This window comes from Protopterus annectens, chromosome 1.part1 (assembly GCF_019279795.1).
Source record: "Protopterus annectens isolate FY-2018-M chromosome 1.part1, PAN1.0, whole genome shotgun sequence".
Taxonomy (NCBI): domain Eukaryota; kingdom Metazoa; phylum Chordata; order Ceratodontiformes; family Protopteridae; genus Protopterus; species Protopterus annectens.
The window spans coordinates 1,575,134,871-1,575,152,432 of NC_056726.1; the positions used below are offsets into that span (position 1 = coordinate 1,575,134,871).

General features: G+C 39.5%; 1 protein-coding gene across 4 annotated transcripts in view; it reads right to left on the bottom strand.

Moving 5' to 3' along the window:
* The window catches only part of RHBDL2 (rhomboid like 2), a 595,588-nt gene that overhangs the window by 89,810 nt on the left and 488,216 nt on the right, over positions 1 to 17,562 (bottom strand). For 3 of the 4 annotated variants that reach the window (XM_044083432.1, XM_044083438.1, XM_044083423.1), the window contains exon 6: positions 6,381 to 6,441. The exons of the other annotated variant lie outside the window; for it this stretch is intronic. In XM_044083432.1, the coding sequence (XP_043939367.1) occupies positions 6,381 to 6,441 (61 nt within the window). The remainder of the gene's footprint in view (positions 1 to 6,380; positions 6,442 to 17,562) is intronic. 4 annotated transcript variants of the gene reach the window in all.

Below are 17,562 nucleotides of genomic sequence, written 5' to 3' on the forward strand. Positions count from 1 at the left end.
GCAAGTGTTTACCTTCTCCTCTTGACTGTCTAGTCCAGTCTTGAGTGAAGAGAGCTTTGCTTCCAGTTTGGCTATATAAGTGCATCTCTCACAGGTTGAATTGTTGGATGGTACGAGGAGAGGGTTGTCTGTGTACATAAGGCAATTGCTGCATTGCCCCACGATGCCCAGATTCATCAGGTAGACAGGAGAAATCACTGGGAGCTGACCCTTAGACATGCCTGGATATGTGCTTATTTAGTAAGTACTAAAAACTGCTTTCCTCTAGACAAGTGAGGAATGTTGAGTGCTGAAGTAATTTGTAGCTTATTTAGTGCTTACAATGAGTTCTGAACAAGTGCTGAGTTCAAAGAAACAGATTTGAGTGCTGAAACTAGAAAACTGGCTAGTTCTAAGAAACAAAATTAAGCTAGAAAGCTTCCCTCCAACACAAAAAGGCTTGGGGGCACAGAAGCCTACAAACAGTCTAGACCACTTACAGGAAAGGCAGGAAACAAGCTTAAAAATGTTTTTTCTTTCCCAGATGCTCTCTTTGTACACAGTAGGAGTGCCTGAAATAAGAATATGATCTCACTGAGTGAGCAAATGAGATGGGCCCAGAAGGAGTATCCAAACACAAATTTAAAAGAGGGGCGGGCAATTTCAAAGCCACCAACATTAACACCAAAACAAAACCAGGCAGGGTGGGTGGGGAACTAACTGAAAAAACAGAGTCAAAACTTCCAGTTCAGTTAATATTCAATGCAACACAAATAAATCAATTAAAATGCTGTATTATTTGAAAAAAGTGCAGATAAAAGGTACTTAAATTCTCTTATACGTCCAGTTGAATACAGCTAGATCTTAGCCGGCCAACGTTCAAATTTTAAGCAGAAAATATTCCAAAATGTACCACTTAAGTAGGCAGTAACAGAATATCAATGAATGAGACTACCCCTGACTGCAATTACTGTCTATGCAGGATTCTAACAGGCAATAAAATCTAGCAAGCACTAACTGAAAAAACAGAGTCAAAACTTCCAGTTCATTTAATATTCAATGCAACACAAATAAATCAATTAAAATGTTGTATTATTTGAAAAAAATGCAGATAAAAGCTACTTACATTCTCTTAAACGTCCAGTTGAATACAGCTAGATCTTAACCAGCCAAAGCTCAAATTTTAAGCAGAAAATATTCCAAAATGTACCACGTACGAAATTTTTAAAGTTCACCTTCAAATCTGCACTTCATGAGATTGAATATTTGGATGTGTTGGTTGTAAGGGACAATGAGGGAGAACTTTTTACTAAGCTCTATAGGAAAGAATGCCATGTGAATCATTTGCTACACAGGGATAGTTTACATCCTCCTTACATTTTTAGGAATGTTATACGTAATCAAATATACAGAGTATCAAGGTTAAATGTGAAGGAGCAGGACTTTCAGACACAGGTAAGCGTTGCCATGAATAATCTCAGAGATAGAGGGTATAATGAGCAACACATCATTATGAATGTCAGTGATGTAGTAGGAATGAGGCATAGTCAGGCAAACCCTACATTTTGGATGGGAGAAGGAAAGTTCGTAGGGTGGAAAATAGACAGGCTGGTGGTATGAAACATAGGGTTCCTTTGAGCTATACTACTGATGTCTCTCAGTATATAGACATCATTAGGAAGCAGTGGAAAGTTTTAGTTACTGATCCTGATGTAGCAAAACTTATAGATGATGAACCTAGGTTTCAGTTTAGGAATAGCAAGTCCTTAAAAAGAAACTATGTTATCCCACGGGAACCTCAGCTGAAGATTGTGAATATGGCACTAGGCCATGTGGGCGGTGCAATTTTTGTTCTTATATTGACACCAGTGCTGAATTTTATCATCCTGATCAGAGGAAAATGTACATTTTTAAAGTACATGTCACATGTTTGACTAAACATGTGGTTTATCTTGCTTATTGTGTTAAATGTATGGGATTCTATATAGGGAAGACCAATAGAACATTTAAAGAATGTATAAGAGAACATGTTTACAATATAAATAAACACAACAAGGTTAATGCACTGGCTAAACATGTCATGAACACAGACGACACCCATATGTTCAAGTTCTTGGTCATTGGTAGAATATCAGAGTTCCAGGTTAGGTGATATAGCTAATAAGACTGAAGACTTAGAGTCTACATGGATTGTTAGGTTGAGGGGGGACTCGGGGCATGGTCTTAATGAATCTGTACCCCTGGGACCCCGACTTAAAAATAGACCCTTGAGGAGCTAGTGCAACTTTCACTGTATTTATGTTTTATTTATGTTTTTATGTGCTATTAAATTATATGCTGGTATTTTGTATGTAATATGCTTTTAAATTGTGATTGGAATGTATCACGTGATTGTTACCTTAGTGCTTTATATGAGATGTGTTTTACTGTGCATTTTAAACACCTGATGAAGCTATTATAGTGAAAGCGCTTGTGTTCTGTGCACTTGAAGTAAAATCTTTTAGTACTGGATATTGCGGTCGTGACTGTGTTTGTTTTTTATTGGACCTATTTTGTAATGTTTGGAAAAGTATGACCAGAAAACCAGGTTACTGCCTCTGAGATTATTTTAGAGTCAAGACCCTTGAAAAAGATCTGCAGAAGAGGCCATTACACTGGTAGAATGGGCTTCCACTCGTCTCTAAAGTGATGCAACATGGAAGGAGTAACTGAAAGAGATGGAAAGGGACAGCAACCTTGAAATGGACTGTTTTCAAAATGAAAGTCCTTTTTTTTCCTTCCTAAGAGATAAAGAGTTGGTCAAATTTTCTTATAGTATTTATCTTTTGTAAATATCTCAATAGTCTGAGGATGTCCAACTAATGAAGAATTATCTCTCCTTTATTTTGTAGATTGATAAAGATGCAGGAAGATTTAGAGACAGTTCAATTATAACTTTTGGCATAAAGTAAGAATAAGTTCTGTGGCTAACCCAGTCTTTATGGAAGATTAAGAAAGGAACAGAATGAATGACAGCCTGCAACTCAGAAACCCTTTTGGCAGATGGTAATAAAACTATATTCCAGGTCAAACATTTTAAAGATTCAAAAAAAGTGGGATCAAAAGTTGATAAGGTTAGATTTTCAAGAATATAATTTGGGTCCTAAGGAAGAGAAACATTTTATCCTGGGGGCCTGATATGGAGGATGCCTTTAACAAACTGTCTGACCTCATTATATCAAGAAAGAGGGGGTCAATAGGTAGGCAAAAGGATGACAATGAACCTTAATATAGGTGTATTCTAGACCTAAGTTGAGCATCTCACGCAACTATTTGAGGATAATGCTCCTGCCCTCTCTGGTGGCACCGTATAGAAAATATTTAACATTCATTTTCTTGTTGCAGGTTTCTTGCCTCCTTTATTACTTGTACACGTCTTCAAAGTAAAGGTGCCTGAAAGGAATGTGAAGCCTATCATCCAAGCCATGAGGATGAATGTCTTTAGATTCAGATTAAAGAGACGGCCCTTTTTTGTGTGAGAAAGTCCATTTGTGGGGGTAACTTGTGGTGATTACTCTTGGCTAGGTGAAAATGAAAGGGCAAGCCAATTCAGTCTGGGTTAGAAGGAAGCCACCAACAACATTTGGACTGTCTTTATGAATCTTCAGAAAGACCTTTGGGATGAGTGGAAATGAAGGGAAAGCATGCATGAATTTCCCTTTATATGGAAAGGAGTCCATTTCCCAAGCTTCTTTGCAAGCAGCTCTGGAGCAAGACAGTCAGAGCTGTTGTTTAGAGTGGAGGCACAAATATATGTATCTGGGGAGTTCCCCATTGATGGACAATTTGAAAAAAAGACCTCTTGGTTCATGTGGGTTTATCTTGAATCTGCTGAAATAGTCTGACATTGAGTTTTGTTCTTAGGGGACTTATGCAGCCTGGAGAAAGAGGCTGTGAGAAATTTCAGGGTCACTGGCTATCACAGCAAGTCTGCAAAGGGGACAGGATCTTGCTACCTCCTGTTTATTTTATATATATCATGACTCTGGTATTGTCTGTTAGAATGTGAAGTTGTCCTGGATTTCAGAAATGATAAAAAGCTTGAAGAGTGAAGATCCAAGCTTTCATCTATTTAATATTTATGTGTTTGTTCCTTTCTAGTTTGGGCCACACTCTCTGAACTTTGATGCCTTCTGAACAGGCACCCCATGAAAAATCTGGGGTATCTGTGGATATCTTTTGTTGAGGAAGTGAGGCAAGAAAAGAAACCACTGGATTGTCTGTCACTTGACTGGTCCACCAAAATACTGCAAGTGCAAGACAAGGATTAGAAAAGATACAGGATGCCAGCGCTGAGCCCATATTAATTTGAAGTACCACTGAGTCTTCCTCATATGAAGTGCAGCATGTGGGATCATTTGAATTATGGATGTCACAAATTCCTGGGTTCTCAAAATCTCTGTTCCTGAGGTAATTTAGAGGTTTGTCAGGTATAAGATATATGTTGACAAAAGGAATGTAATTGTAGGCATCTTTTAAGTCTAATGTAACCATGAAACAGAGGAGGGGTATGAGAGGTAACAAGGTTAGTAGGGATAGCATCTTGAACTCTGGGACCTTGATACACAGATTGAGAAAAGACAGGCCTTGAACTAGTTTTCAACTTCCCTCTTTTTTGGTAACCAAAAGATCTTTGAATAAAACCTTTGCCCTTCTGATCTGAGGGTACTAATTCTATGTCCCCCCCGAGACAACATGTGATCCAAAACTGGAGGAAACAGGGAGTTTTGGTTCACCCAGTCAGGAGAAATCCCCTGAAAAGGAGGGAGGAGCTCTTATTGCCATCAGTGTCCCTGTTGGATGATTCTCAGAACCCATTTGTCTGAGAAAACCTGACGCCATTAGAAAAGATGCAGACCAAGATGAAGGGATAGAGTAAAAGGGTGGGAGTGTGTTACACCTATATTGAAATATCACAAAGTGTAAGTGTAAGTATGGATTTTTTCTAGTACAACTACTTTTGACATTACAACTGACAAAATGGATTTCTGTATTTCAGACCAGAAATGTTTACAGCAAAAACAAGCTAGATACACTTATAGTGTTGCTTTCTTCTGAAGCAAAGGAATGGTCTTGTTCTCTGTATCCTTTAGGTTCACAGGTTCCATTTTAAGCCTAGTCAATTTCCCTTTTTGTGCTTGAAATAGCCTGTTCATTTGGTTATAGACTGGCCTCACCCATCCCATGGTCAATAACTAAATATTATCTCTATTGAGAGTAACTGCAGTCATGCCATAGATGACTTGAGGGAGTCCATTCAAGGCTGCAGGAGTAGAGAACATCACTATTCAGATGGATCAAGGAAATATTACTTTACAACAAAGAAGTGCTCTGAAATACGTATTACAAATTATTTTACACAGATCTCACACTAAATAACAGACTGTAGTTACGTTGAAGAACAGTATGTTCAATGTAAGCAAGTAAGCAGTTTTATTTTAATCAGTTTTAGGAAGGTAAGATCCTAGGTAACTGTACTTTTTCATGGACATCCTGAGATCACTAATCTGGTTAAGTGACTTACTTACAGTTAGTCAAGCAGTATGTAACTGGACAATAAGCAAATCACTTTAGGGTTATAGGATGAATTTTTTCATTACCACACAGCTCCAACTCTGTGATATACCTCCAGAGATCAGAACTTGAAAATGTATAACGTGTCGAGGAGGGATGGGACAGGGGTTATCTGTTAATGAGCAATTCTGAAGTCTATTCAATTGAGACTGAGTGGAACTTTGATAAAAAGGCCACCACATTTTCTCTGAAGTTCTCTGACCTTTGAGTTTATTTTAGACAGAAGATGTGAGGATGTCCTTCGCATGATGATTTTTGTGGTTTTGCTCTTTTTCACTTAAAGTACTCTGAAATAGTTTTGCAATAGTGTTGGCTAAGTTTCAGTTAATTAGCTAGTCTAAAATGAAAAAGCTTTAATGGATTAGTCATTGACTAGTCCAATCACATACAGAAAAAACAGACTGTTAAAGGGCATACTGGATAAATTACTTGTGTCCTATTCCTAACTGTCTTCTGGTAGACATTTATACACTACAAAGGAAAGGAGCACTGAGGAGAGAAATAACATACTTAATGCTTTATGATAAATACTTACTCGTAGCAATGTGAGAAATAATTTTATAAGCGACAACTGCAATTTAATTATATCTCTTTAAATGTGCTAGCCTAGTCCTTAGGAAAGATATTAAGAAATACTGCAGCCAGTAAAAGACCAAATTCTGAACATAAAATGCAAGCAAAAGTTTAACATTTACACAGAAAATTAGCTGTTCAGCAATAACTCTGCCATTCATTAGACCCACTCAACAATCTAATTTTTTACACTTTGTACAGTTATAGAAACTTACCAACAGTTACAATAAATATGATTCGGAAAATACCAAACAGTGGAATCATATCTTTAAAATTCTGAGGAGAGGAAATAAACAAAAGGAAAGTTAAATTCTAAAAATATATCTTAGAGTTACAGATACAGTCTGTAAGTTTAGTTTAAAAGGTAGAAAAACTGATTAAATATAACAATTTGCAAATGTGGGGAGCAAGGCTAAAACCTACAGCCATCACCTTTATGTTGCATGTCTATGAGATGTTACTTGACTTTTTCCTCCATGCACAATATGCACGTAGAAGCAGGTACTAATCTGCTGTATTTTCCTCCTTGCCTAAACCTAAAGGTATGCAAAAACACAAGTAGATGAATGCACCTGTATTTAACGGGTCTGTATTAAATCATCGAAACATCAGCTCATTGAACGGCATTTCATTAGAAATGCCATTCATCGAATCCCCCACAGCCCCGTTAATTATATATACCAACTACGAGATAACACTACAGTGGGGAAAAGGCAAATTTCCTTATCCCTACTGTAATGCGATCTCAGTCAGAACAGTTCAGTGATGGCATGTTTGATAAAATACCATTCAAAATGCCTTTTGATGAAATAATAGGGACCCTATTTAACATGTTGCATAGGTTGATTGCCTACAGTAATAAAATAAATTCCTCCTAAGTTTGTAATGCAAATCTTTTCTGCTCAGATTTTCTTTGCAAATTAACTTTTGTCTCAGTAAGACTAACCTAATACAATGTAATAAATCAATAAAATAACACAGTGGAAAGTAAGCAGATGCTGTTTAATAAACAGTGGCATAAAGCTGGAATCCAAGTACATAACCTAAAAAAGTAGCAAACAATGAAACTTGATTAGAATCATAATGCATGCAGTTTAGGACACTTTTTCGGGCAGAATGTGACACATTACGAGGAATGTTGGTTAGTAGAGGGTATCCTGATTTACTTTTGGACACTATTTTCAGGGAAGTACAGAGTAGAAGACAACCAAGGCTATTTTCTTCCTTGTTGAGGACAGTCAAGAGCTACCCACCTGTTACCTGAGATTGTGATTCATCTGTTATTGACAGCTAGAGCTACGTTCAAAAACATTAGTGTTACCATATAACCTGAATTTTGACAAGATTCGGACCATCATAGGGAAAATTGGAGCTTTTTGGGGGCTGATCATGAGTACCTCAGTAAGGTAGGAGAAGAACCAGTCTTCGGCTTTTACCGGTTAGGGGTCGCCACAGTGGAACTCCAGTCCGCTAATGATTGGCAGTAGATTTTTACGTGCTGGCTTGCCGGGTCTAACGCACAACCTTCAATGAAAGAATGCCTATTCACGTATGTCGCCACACAGAAGACGCTCTAACTGAGAATTGAACAGGCAACGTCTAACTGTGAGGTGACAACGCTACCGCAGCACCACCATAATAGTTTATAAAAAGGGCATTTGTTTGAAAACCCTCCTTAAGCAACTGCAAGTGGTGAAGCATATTGGTGCAATGGTGAAGTGTGGCCCCTGTGGACAATGCAGACATATTTTGGAAGCTTCTTGTCTGTTATTTGAGGAATTTGGTGTTGTGAAACTCCATCACAAGTATTATTGTGATAGCAAAAGCATTATTTATGTGGCCAAGTGTCAAATGTGCAAGGGTTTCTATACTGGTAAAAGTAAAAGGACACTGAGAAGCAGAATCTATCAACATCAATATGATAATCAAAGAGGGGATGAAAGGAATGTCCTGTTTAAACATATCAAGGATCATCCTCTCATTTTTTCAAGTTTATTGCTATTGACCATGTTGGTTTGGGTCGGGGGGGGGGACTATCTGATGAATTCCTTGAATACAAGGAACTCAGGTGGCAGCTGAAATGCAATGCTACCGTTTTCCTGGGACTCAGTGACATGGTATATATTAGTTATATGTTGAAACTTAAAGTAATGCTTGCCATATAAGCCCTGTCCTACTGTTCACTTCTTTAAGTGCTTTTCCAGGGGCTGTTTTTTAACTTTAAAAAGGGGTTTTAACACTGTGAGTAAAAAAATGTTTTTTTAACATTGTATGGTTTTCAACTATGTGATTTACTTTTTTAAGACTATTTATTAAAGGGATATTTTTTTTAAAATTCTTTAATTAATTCACTAATTGTTCTGGTCACATGGTAGTTAACTGATATAAAGCCAAATTGTTCTGGACTTGATGTTATTCTGATGACATCCACTATACCAGGACGAAAGTGATAAATCTGTAAATAAAACTGAGGCGCATCAGCCTCTGGTTCTCCTTCACTATTTTTTGCTTGTTTTATCAGTTTGTTGTGCACTTTGTGTGTTTTTACATAATCAGATATGCAGATAATACATTCCTCATACTTTCACAATTTGTCAAAACAAACTTTAACATATTATCCTAACAATTCAAACTTCTGAAAAATCTAAGTTGCAGAAGTATACACTTTTTTCCATCCTTATCAGAAAGGCTAGGATTGGAATTAATTAAGTGCTTAGCAGCTGTGGAGTCATCTAAGGCTATAGCTGCTAGATCAGGTTTGGGAATAGTATATGAACATTAAAAAAAAACTGATCAACTTTATACATCCTAACTGCCTTTTTAGGGGCAGCTGGCTGACTATCAAGAAAATTGCAGGCATTAGCACACACGTCTTCTAAAGCAGACAGAACAGGGGGACATGTGTAGGTGATGGAATATCCTTCTGGAACAACTCATAGTATTTTCTGAGGAACTGAGAAACCTCAGTGTTCTGCCACTGAAAACACTGCCACATTCTAGTAATAGTCTCAGAGAAAGAGAATCCCCCACAGTGAGAATCAGAAACTGAGCTGGAATCAGAAATTTGTTCAGACTCAGAATCTTGAATCTCTGTTCAGGAAAATAGGAAACCCTCTTTCTTTTTCGAGAACCTACTTTACAAGAAGGATCAATAGCCTAAATTAAACCCAGAGCCAGACCACGTAAACTACTTCTATCCAAAGAAAATTGAGAAGGAGTAGATTCATGCTTGGTTCTCTGCTTCTTTTTGACAGGAAAAATGGGGCTAACTCTTTTTGACAGGATAAATGCTCATCACTGGGTGCCTGCTTCCCCAGAGATGTGCACATTGTTCGCACTCAACAGGGAAACCTTCCCTGTTCTCTCTCCCAGGACCGACAAGAGTGAATGTCCCTTGCCACTGAGAGGACTGCAACAGCCAAAGAGGACATGGCTAACCCCTCAGTGCATAGTGGCTGTAGGTGCTACACCAGAGGGATCTGAGGTAAAAGATGAGTAGTGAAAAATGGTCACGGCAGAGTCACCCACCTTAATTTGTGGAAAATTATTAGCCTGCTGTGGTGGCAAAGGCCTGTTTGCTTATTTTTTTGTGTTGTGACTGGAAGAAAGAATGACCATAGGGCCGGCAGTCTGTTCCATTGTCAAGCAAAAAATGGTACCTGTTTCCTGGGAAAGACAAGTGGCAATTGTCAGTAAACACTACCAGTTCACAAAAATTACTTTTTTGATAGAAAAACACAGTACAAAGCACTTTAAAACACTATGCCAGCCCCATGAAAGAAAAATAAACACAATTTCTCCACAGAAAAAAATGCCTTCAATGACATTACACTACCTTAAAACTGAGAGAAAGAAACAAGTGCTCCATTTAAAAGTACATTACAGAACTGAGGTGGTCCATTAAAACAAACCACTCCTGGCTTTAAAATAACTTTTGTGATGAGGAAAATAAAAAAAAATCAATACAATTAAGAAAATGGAAGTTTTTTTCCTACAAAGGGAACTTATCTGCCCAACAAAGGAAAGCAGAAGCCAACACTCAGTCCTAAAGGTGCAGTGGTGCAGCAGTAGAGTTGTCACCTCACAGCAAAAGGTTCTCTGGTTCGATTCTTGGCTGGACTGCCTTATGTGCGGTGTCTGCATGTCCTCTCTGCATTCATGTGGGCTATCTCTGGGTGCTCTGGTTTTCTCCCACATTTCAAAGACATGTGACTGGAGCGTTTCTCCCAGGGCCTCTACTGAAAATTGGCTTTGTTACAAGTCAAACTTTCCTAGTAAACAAATGTAAATAAATAAATAGGTTCATAGATTAGTACTAAGCTAACTGCCCTTGCGAGCCATTTTAAGCCTAGCCAGTTATCCCTTGTGAGACTCAAACCCTGCACCTTGTGTTTGTAAGGCAAACACCTTAACCATTAGGCCACCCTCCCAACAAAAAGCCTCAGAGGAGCATACTCATTGGCAGCAATAACGCCCCGGAGGGCTTTGTACCCAAACTTGTCTTCTAGTCAGCTCAACTCGAGCTGCTTGACAGTTTGTGAGCATGGAAGGTGCCCCGAAGCTTGGCTGCCTCATATCTTTAGCAGGAAATAACCCCATTATAGCTAATGCTGCTGCAGCTGTGGCCAATATGATGAACATTTTCTTTGTTAGAAATCTCTGTATTTTTTCAAGTGTTTTTAATGTGCCTGTGCAGATACTTGCCAAAGGGAGTATTCTATTCTAGAACAGGTCTGACTAGGACAGAATATAAGGGAACAATGGCTTCCCTGGTTCTAGAAGTAATGCCTTTGACAATTAGTGTCAATTAGTTTCAAAATGTAGAAAATTTCCACACTGCAGTCACCACATAATGGTCAAAGGAGAGGGAGCTATAAACCCAGATGACTGGTGACCATTGATTTTATATGGTAATGGTGCGTTTTTCAGTACAGTGGGATGCAGAGTGTTTCTGCTTCCTGAATGCAGATGTTTACTTTGGACACTTTTACTAAGAATAAGGAATCAACTTTATTTAGTTCTTTTTGGAGAGTATATGTATCTTAAGGTGATTTGATGATAATTTCCAACTTGCAGTCATCAGCAAACTTTGATAGTCACAAATCACTGTTATTGGTTTGGAGTTCCAGAAAATAACTGCCAAACATGAGGAGGCACAGTAGAGATCCCTGGGGAGCACCACTGGTCATCTTCTCTCTGTTTGAGGAGGCATTGCCTGCTCAGTCCATTTTTGTTTGATCCTTAAGCCAGTCAACTATCCATCTTACCATGTCAGCATTTATTTTTAAGGCCATCAATTTATAAACAATCCCATCATGTGATATGGTATCACATACCTTGGGCAGATCAAGGTAGGCAGCATGGATGGTGCAAATGTCAACCACTTGAGTGACATTCTCACAGAAGCTGACAAGATTCGGTAGGCAGGACCTGCCCTTTACAAAACCAAATTGCAGTGAGTTGAGATCATTCAGATTTCTGATGTCATGGTTTATGAAGTTAGTGATGATTTGCTCCATGGATATAGAGATGAGACCCTTAAGGAGGATGGGTCCGTAGTTCTCAATGTCTGTGATGGGTCCATCCTTATGGAGGGACATTACTATTCTAGTGCACCCATATTTAGGGGCATAATATGTAACAAGGCTTAGGTTAAATACTGTATGGAGGGATTCAGCAGTTACATGTTTAACATTATTTATTAGACAATCCAGTATGCTGTCTGGGATCATGGAAGAATTCTTCTTGGACTTTGACAGTACTTTAAGAACATGTTCCTTAGTGATAATGGGGAGGAGAGACTCAGGGATGTGCTCTGAGGGGATGGTAGCTTCAGAGGAAAAATTTGCAGAGAACTTGCTAGCCACATATTTTTCAACCGTACAAATTTTCGCAAAATGTCCAGATTTTTGTCTCATCTTTTTGTTCTTTTTCACATAAAATTGTGGTTTTCTGGGAAATCACTGGCAAATTTATTTATGTATTTATTTATTTTACATTTGTTAACCGGGGGTGTCTGACTGAGCCGCAAAGGCCCTTTTTCAGCAGAGGCCCGGGGAGAAAAGCTCCACATAGAAAAATTACAGATACATTTAGTTATTTAGACATGATCAGTATACACACAAATTACAAAATACATGTTTTTACAGTGGTATGCAGCACATCAGCAGTTACAGTGGAGAGAACAAACAAAAAATATTAATTTAAAAATAAAGGTAATTAATAGATTTGTAGTGTACAGCTTTATTTGGAACATAGGTAGAATACATACATAGTACACAGGTACAGTACATACATTGTAGATTAGCCAGTTTTTGTGAGTAATATTGAAAACTATTATCAAGTACACTAGGTTTAGTAAGTGTACCTACCCTAAATCATTAAGAGTTGAAGTCAGAAAATAATGATAAATATTTGAGTTTAAGACTTCATACCCTTCAGAAAATTCATACTGATGCAAAAACTGTTTTTCTATCAATTTTCTAAGTTTGTAAGAGCAATATTTAAAAACTGTCCCTACTTTTGGGCCTTTTACCCCCAGTTATTTATGGCTTTGTCAGGATTTCTTGATCTAAGAGGTTGAGAGGTATGGCTAGCCAGTATGTTTGCAATGTCTTTTGGGTTTGAATGGGAGGCTCCATTATAGATAAAATTATAATATTGAGAGTTATTTCTTAGTTTTCTGTAGTAACTGAAGAAGGAAGTGTAGTTATTGTTTGTTTCAGTTGCTAGTTTTATTTCAGGTGATGTTTTGTTGATTTTTTATAGTCACCTTCATTTTCTTAGTGAGGTTGCTAATACCATTCTAATGTTGTGGGAGTCTGGCCTCACAACACAGTTTAAGAAGCTTCTTCCTTTTGATATACAGTTTGTTTATATTAACAGACCAGTTTTGCACAATGTGGGTTGTGGACAGTGATGAGGACCATACTGATTACCAAAATGCAAGCCTGACTGGCGTACACCATTAGCACTGAAAATGGTAAGGGGTACCAGGTCATTCAACAATGGCAAATGAAAGGAGCAGTGGTATAAGAGTGAGCGTTGAGCACTTACACTATGGTTGATTGTTGCACAGGCTCTGATAACCGAAAATGTATGCAAGAGAGAGAATTAAGAGCTCCAGACACAGTACAGAGGGGGAGAACTGTAGACACTAATCACAACAGGCCAGGGTAAAGGGGCAAGCACAAGAATTTATGGATTATAGGTCAGAAGGGAAAGAAGGCAGACACAAGACATCAATGGCTGACAGGAGAAAGAAGATGTAGGAAGGCCATGAATAATCACTGATAGGCTGCATTAGTAACAGACAAGTACAGGATAGTAAGTGCTGACAGCAAAGGGAAGCTTACACGAGACCCTAATTACTAGTGATTAGAAGGGCTGCAGTTATTGACAGAAGGATTATGGCAAAGGGAAGTGATTCTAAATGCATGTGAGATACCCACACAGGTCTGTGGGCTCCTTAAGCTCCTAGATTGGTGCAGGTGTACAGTCACCACTAGAGTACTGAGAGTGGCAACACTGAGAACCACTAAATTGTGCTGAAGGTGACTTCTGCTGGTGTTCACTGCTGGGGCTTGATTCAAGACGGCTCCATAACCTGGTAAGCTCAATAAGATGACCGTTACTGAAAGGCAGTTTACCTACAGTTTTTTGGGGTATTCTCTGCCTGCATCTCCACTGACAGTTGGAATGTCTATGAAGTGCACATCTCTGTCTGCTGCACATGCTTTACAGTACCTTAAATAGCCATAGTATAGCAATGGTGGTCATACATTGGGGACATGCTGTTTGAATTGGGACTCACAGTGATGCTTTATTATGCCTAGTATGTGTTTTGAGCAAGGGGCTTACACCAGATGCAAGAGATTGATCAGTTTTAGCTTTGGGTTTTATTTGAGCCACTCTGTAATCCATGACTTTTAATGAAGATGTGACATAAAATATTAAAAATGTCATAATAAATTAGGGTCATTTATTATTTAAGAACTACTATTGGCCTCATACTGGTAATATTACAGAAACAGCAATCCTGGTCTCCCTACATTTTTTTAGATATTATCACTTTTTTGTTTAATGTATGTATTAGAAATAATATGCCTCACTTCATGGTTTCATAGGTAGGTACTAGGCTATTGGCCCTAGGGCCTATATAAGCCTAGCCAAAAAGGTACCCTGGCTTTCGTCACCCAAGAAAATTATTTTCCTGTGCTCCTGTTGAGCAGAGCCACAGAGATGATCCCCAGGGTGAATTTCCTATTTCCCATCCAATCATCAAGATTTTTCTTAAAGAGTGCTAATGAGGAGTTTTGTTTGATATAGATAGGTAGTTTGTTCCAGAGTATGGGAAGTCTCTGGGACAGGAATCTATCCCTCCAGCATGCTCTGTTTATTGTGGTGACAAGGTTTAGGTCCCTAGAGCATGTATCTCAGAGGGACTGCGATTTCTTTAAGTGGGGCATGTCCAACAGCTCTGGGTTTAACATAGCTTTGTATGTTAGGCAGAGATCGCCTCTGAGTAGGTGATAAGCGATGGAGTAAAGCTGGAGTTTTTTAAGACGGTCTGCATAGGGCATCTGTTTGAGGCTGGTAATCTTCTTTGCGAGGTATTTCTGTGGCCTTTCCAGTTGTTGTAGATGTCTTGTGAGGTACATACCAAAAGTGGCGTTGTACTCTATAATGGGCCTAATGAGTGACGAGTAGAGGGAAACAATGACCTCTTTTTTTCCTGGATAAGAAACCTTTTGTGATGAGGTGTGCCACATAGAAGGATTTTCTGACTACTGTGGCGATGTGATTATCAAAGGAGAGACTACTGTCCACCTGTGTCCCAAGGTCTCTTATCACACTTTTGGTGTTAAGTAGACTACCACCTATGTGGTAGTTCATGGGTACTGAGTTTTTACCAAAGGGGATGACAATGCACTTTTTGGCATTGAGCTTGAGGCCATGGCTTTGACACCAGGCATCTGTCTCAGTGAGTCCCTTTTGTAAGATGTCCACATCGTTAGGAGTTTTGATTATGGCTCCTAGTTTGCAGTCATCTGAGAACTTCATTAGCCAAAGACCTTCTGTGTTAGCCTGTACTTCAGAAAAGTAGATAACAAACAGGAGAAGACTCAGGACTGAACCCTGTGGTACTCCACTCATCACTGGTCTAAAGTCGGATTTGGAGTCTGCTACTTTCACAGGGTGGGTTCTGTCAGTGAGCCAGTTGGCAACCCATCTTGTGGCATAGGGATTTATACCTAATTTAGTGAGTTTATCTATAATTCCAGAGTGGGGGATGGTGTCAAAAGCCTTGGTGAGATCTAGATAGGCTCTGTGAACCACTTTACCCTCGTCTATGGCTTTGGTGGCGCTTTGGTGGCTGCTTCAAAGAAGTCTATCAGGTTTAGGAGACATAATCTGCCTTTTACAAACCTGAACTGGGTGGGATCCAGAGTTTGGAGATTACCAGTGTCTTTGTTTATAAGTTCCATGATACGTTCTATGGCCTTGCTGACCAGACTCGTTAGGCTAATGGGGTGGTAGTTCATGGGGTCCGTGGTGGCTCCCCCTTTGTGGAGTGGGATAACCGTCGCTGTGCACCATTCAGTGGGCACAAAGCCTGAGGTAAGGCTATGATTGAACATGGTGCTTAGGTGGGGTGCCATTTCATTCTGTAGTTCATGTATAATGCAGCCTGGGATGTTGTCAGGTCCCATAGATGCTGTGTTCTTGGCTTTGGAGAGTGTGGTTTTTACCTGTGCAGCCATGATTACAGGAACTTTGCATTCTTCTGGTATAGAGATGGGCCCTTTAGGGGGTGAGAGGGGGGGTAAAGTTAGCACTGAACCTATCTGCCAGGATGTTGGCAATATCAGTTGGTTCTGTATATTTAGTGCCATTGTGCTGTAACTCAGAGCAGATCTGTGTGTTGCCACTGAGATTCTTGACATAGCTATAGAATGCTTTGTGGTTGTCTTTAGAATTAATGGTGATTTTGTTTTCATAACTAGCTTTGGAGGATTTTATGAGGGAATCTCAGCTTCTTACTGAGGCTGACCAGGGAGTTTCTCCAATTATGGGATTTTACTATTTTTTGCAACAGTTTCTTTCTTCTGTTGTAGAGTTTGTTTATGGCAGGGGACCACCAGATTGGCTTCCTTTTTTTTGGAGGATAACATTTTGGTTCTGTTAGAGATAGCACGATCCATGCACTCGTGTAAGTGTTTATAAAGTGCATTTCTGTAGGACTCAGCAGTCGTACCTCTATTGTCCATCTGTATGGGTGTTGTGATGTTTCCACTTCTGTCTTAGGAAGCATGAAGTTGACTTTGGAGAAATTTTTTACGGTGGTTTCCCTAATGGGGGGTGGCGGCAGGATGTGGATGTCTAGGATGATTAGCTTGTGGTCGGATCTGACCAACGAGGAACTGACCTCTGGTGTGGAACACTGGTCGATCATGTTGGTAATGACCAGGTCTAGGATATTTCTGCCCCTGGTGGGGATGTGGATAAGTTGATCCAAGGCGCTAGAATTTATGAATTCCTGAAAACTTTGAGCAAAAGAGTTGGTACATGAACAGTTTTCCCAGTTAATGTTGGTGTAGTTGAAATCACCCATTATTAGAGTGTTGGGTTGTACCCTAATATCTTCCAATGTATCAAGAAATGAGGAGTGGGAATCCTGGAGCATGGTGGGGGATCTGTATCAAGTAAAAAATTTGGATTGTGGTCTTGCCCAGAGTTAGCTGCACTTGGATAATCTCGGATGCATTATGCTGAGCAACTAGCCTGGAGGTGTGGATATCTTTAATGAATATGGGCATGCCTCCCTCCACCTTTAGTGTTTCAGTCCAGGTTAGGTGGCTGGAAGGTGTGGTATGAATTATAGCCTGGTAATGCAGGGGTGCTCTCTGGAGCCTTGAACCAGGTCTTTGTCACAGCACAGATGTCGATGTTCTCCATTTTAAGGAGTGCCTAGAGTGAATGCATTTTGAGGTTTAGACTTCTAGCATTGAGTAGCATTACCCTCAGATTTTGCTTGTTTGTACCTGTTATGGTGGTGAATTTGTCAGTTGAACCTTGCCTAAAAAAGGCACTGCAGGGGTGGCAAGAGCCTTAGCCAGTATCCAGAATCCCAAGGGCGACAGGTGCAGGCCATCTCTGGCAAAGCATCATGGTCTGTCGATCATGTCTTCCCAGGCAGACAGATACTGGATCCCCTTAGAATGACACCAGAAGCTTAGCCAATTGTTGAAGTCAATCATTTTGTCCTTGTACTGTGGTATCATTCTGGGTGATAGCAGGATGCTACTCAGGGTCATACCTGCCTGGGCTACAAGATCAGAGAGAGCTCCTCCATGTCTCTTTTCATGTAGTCCAGGGAGGTACATCTCAGGTCAT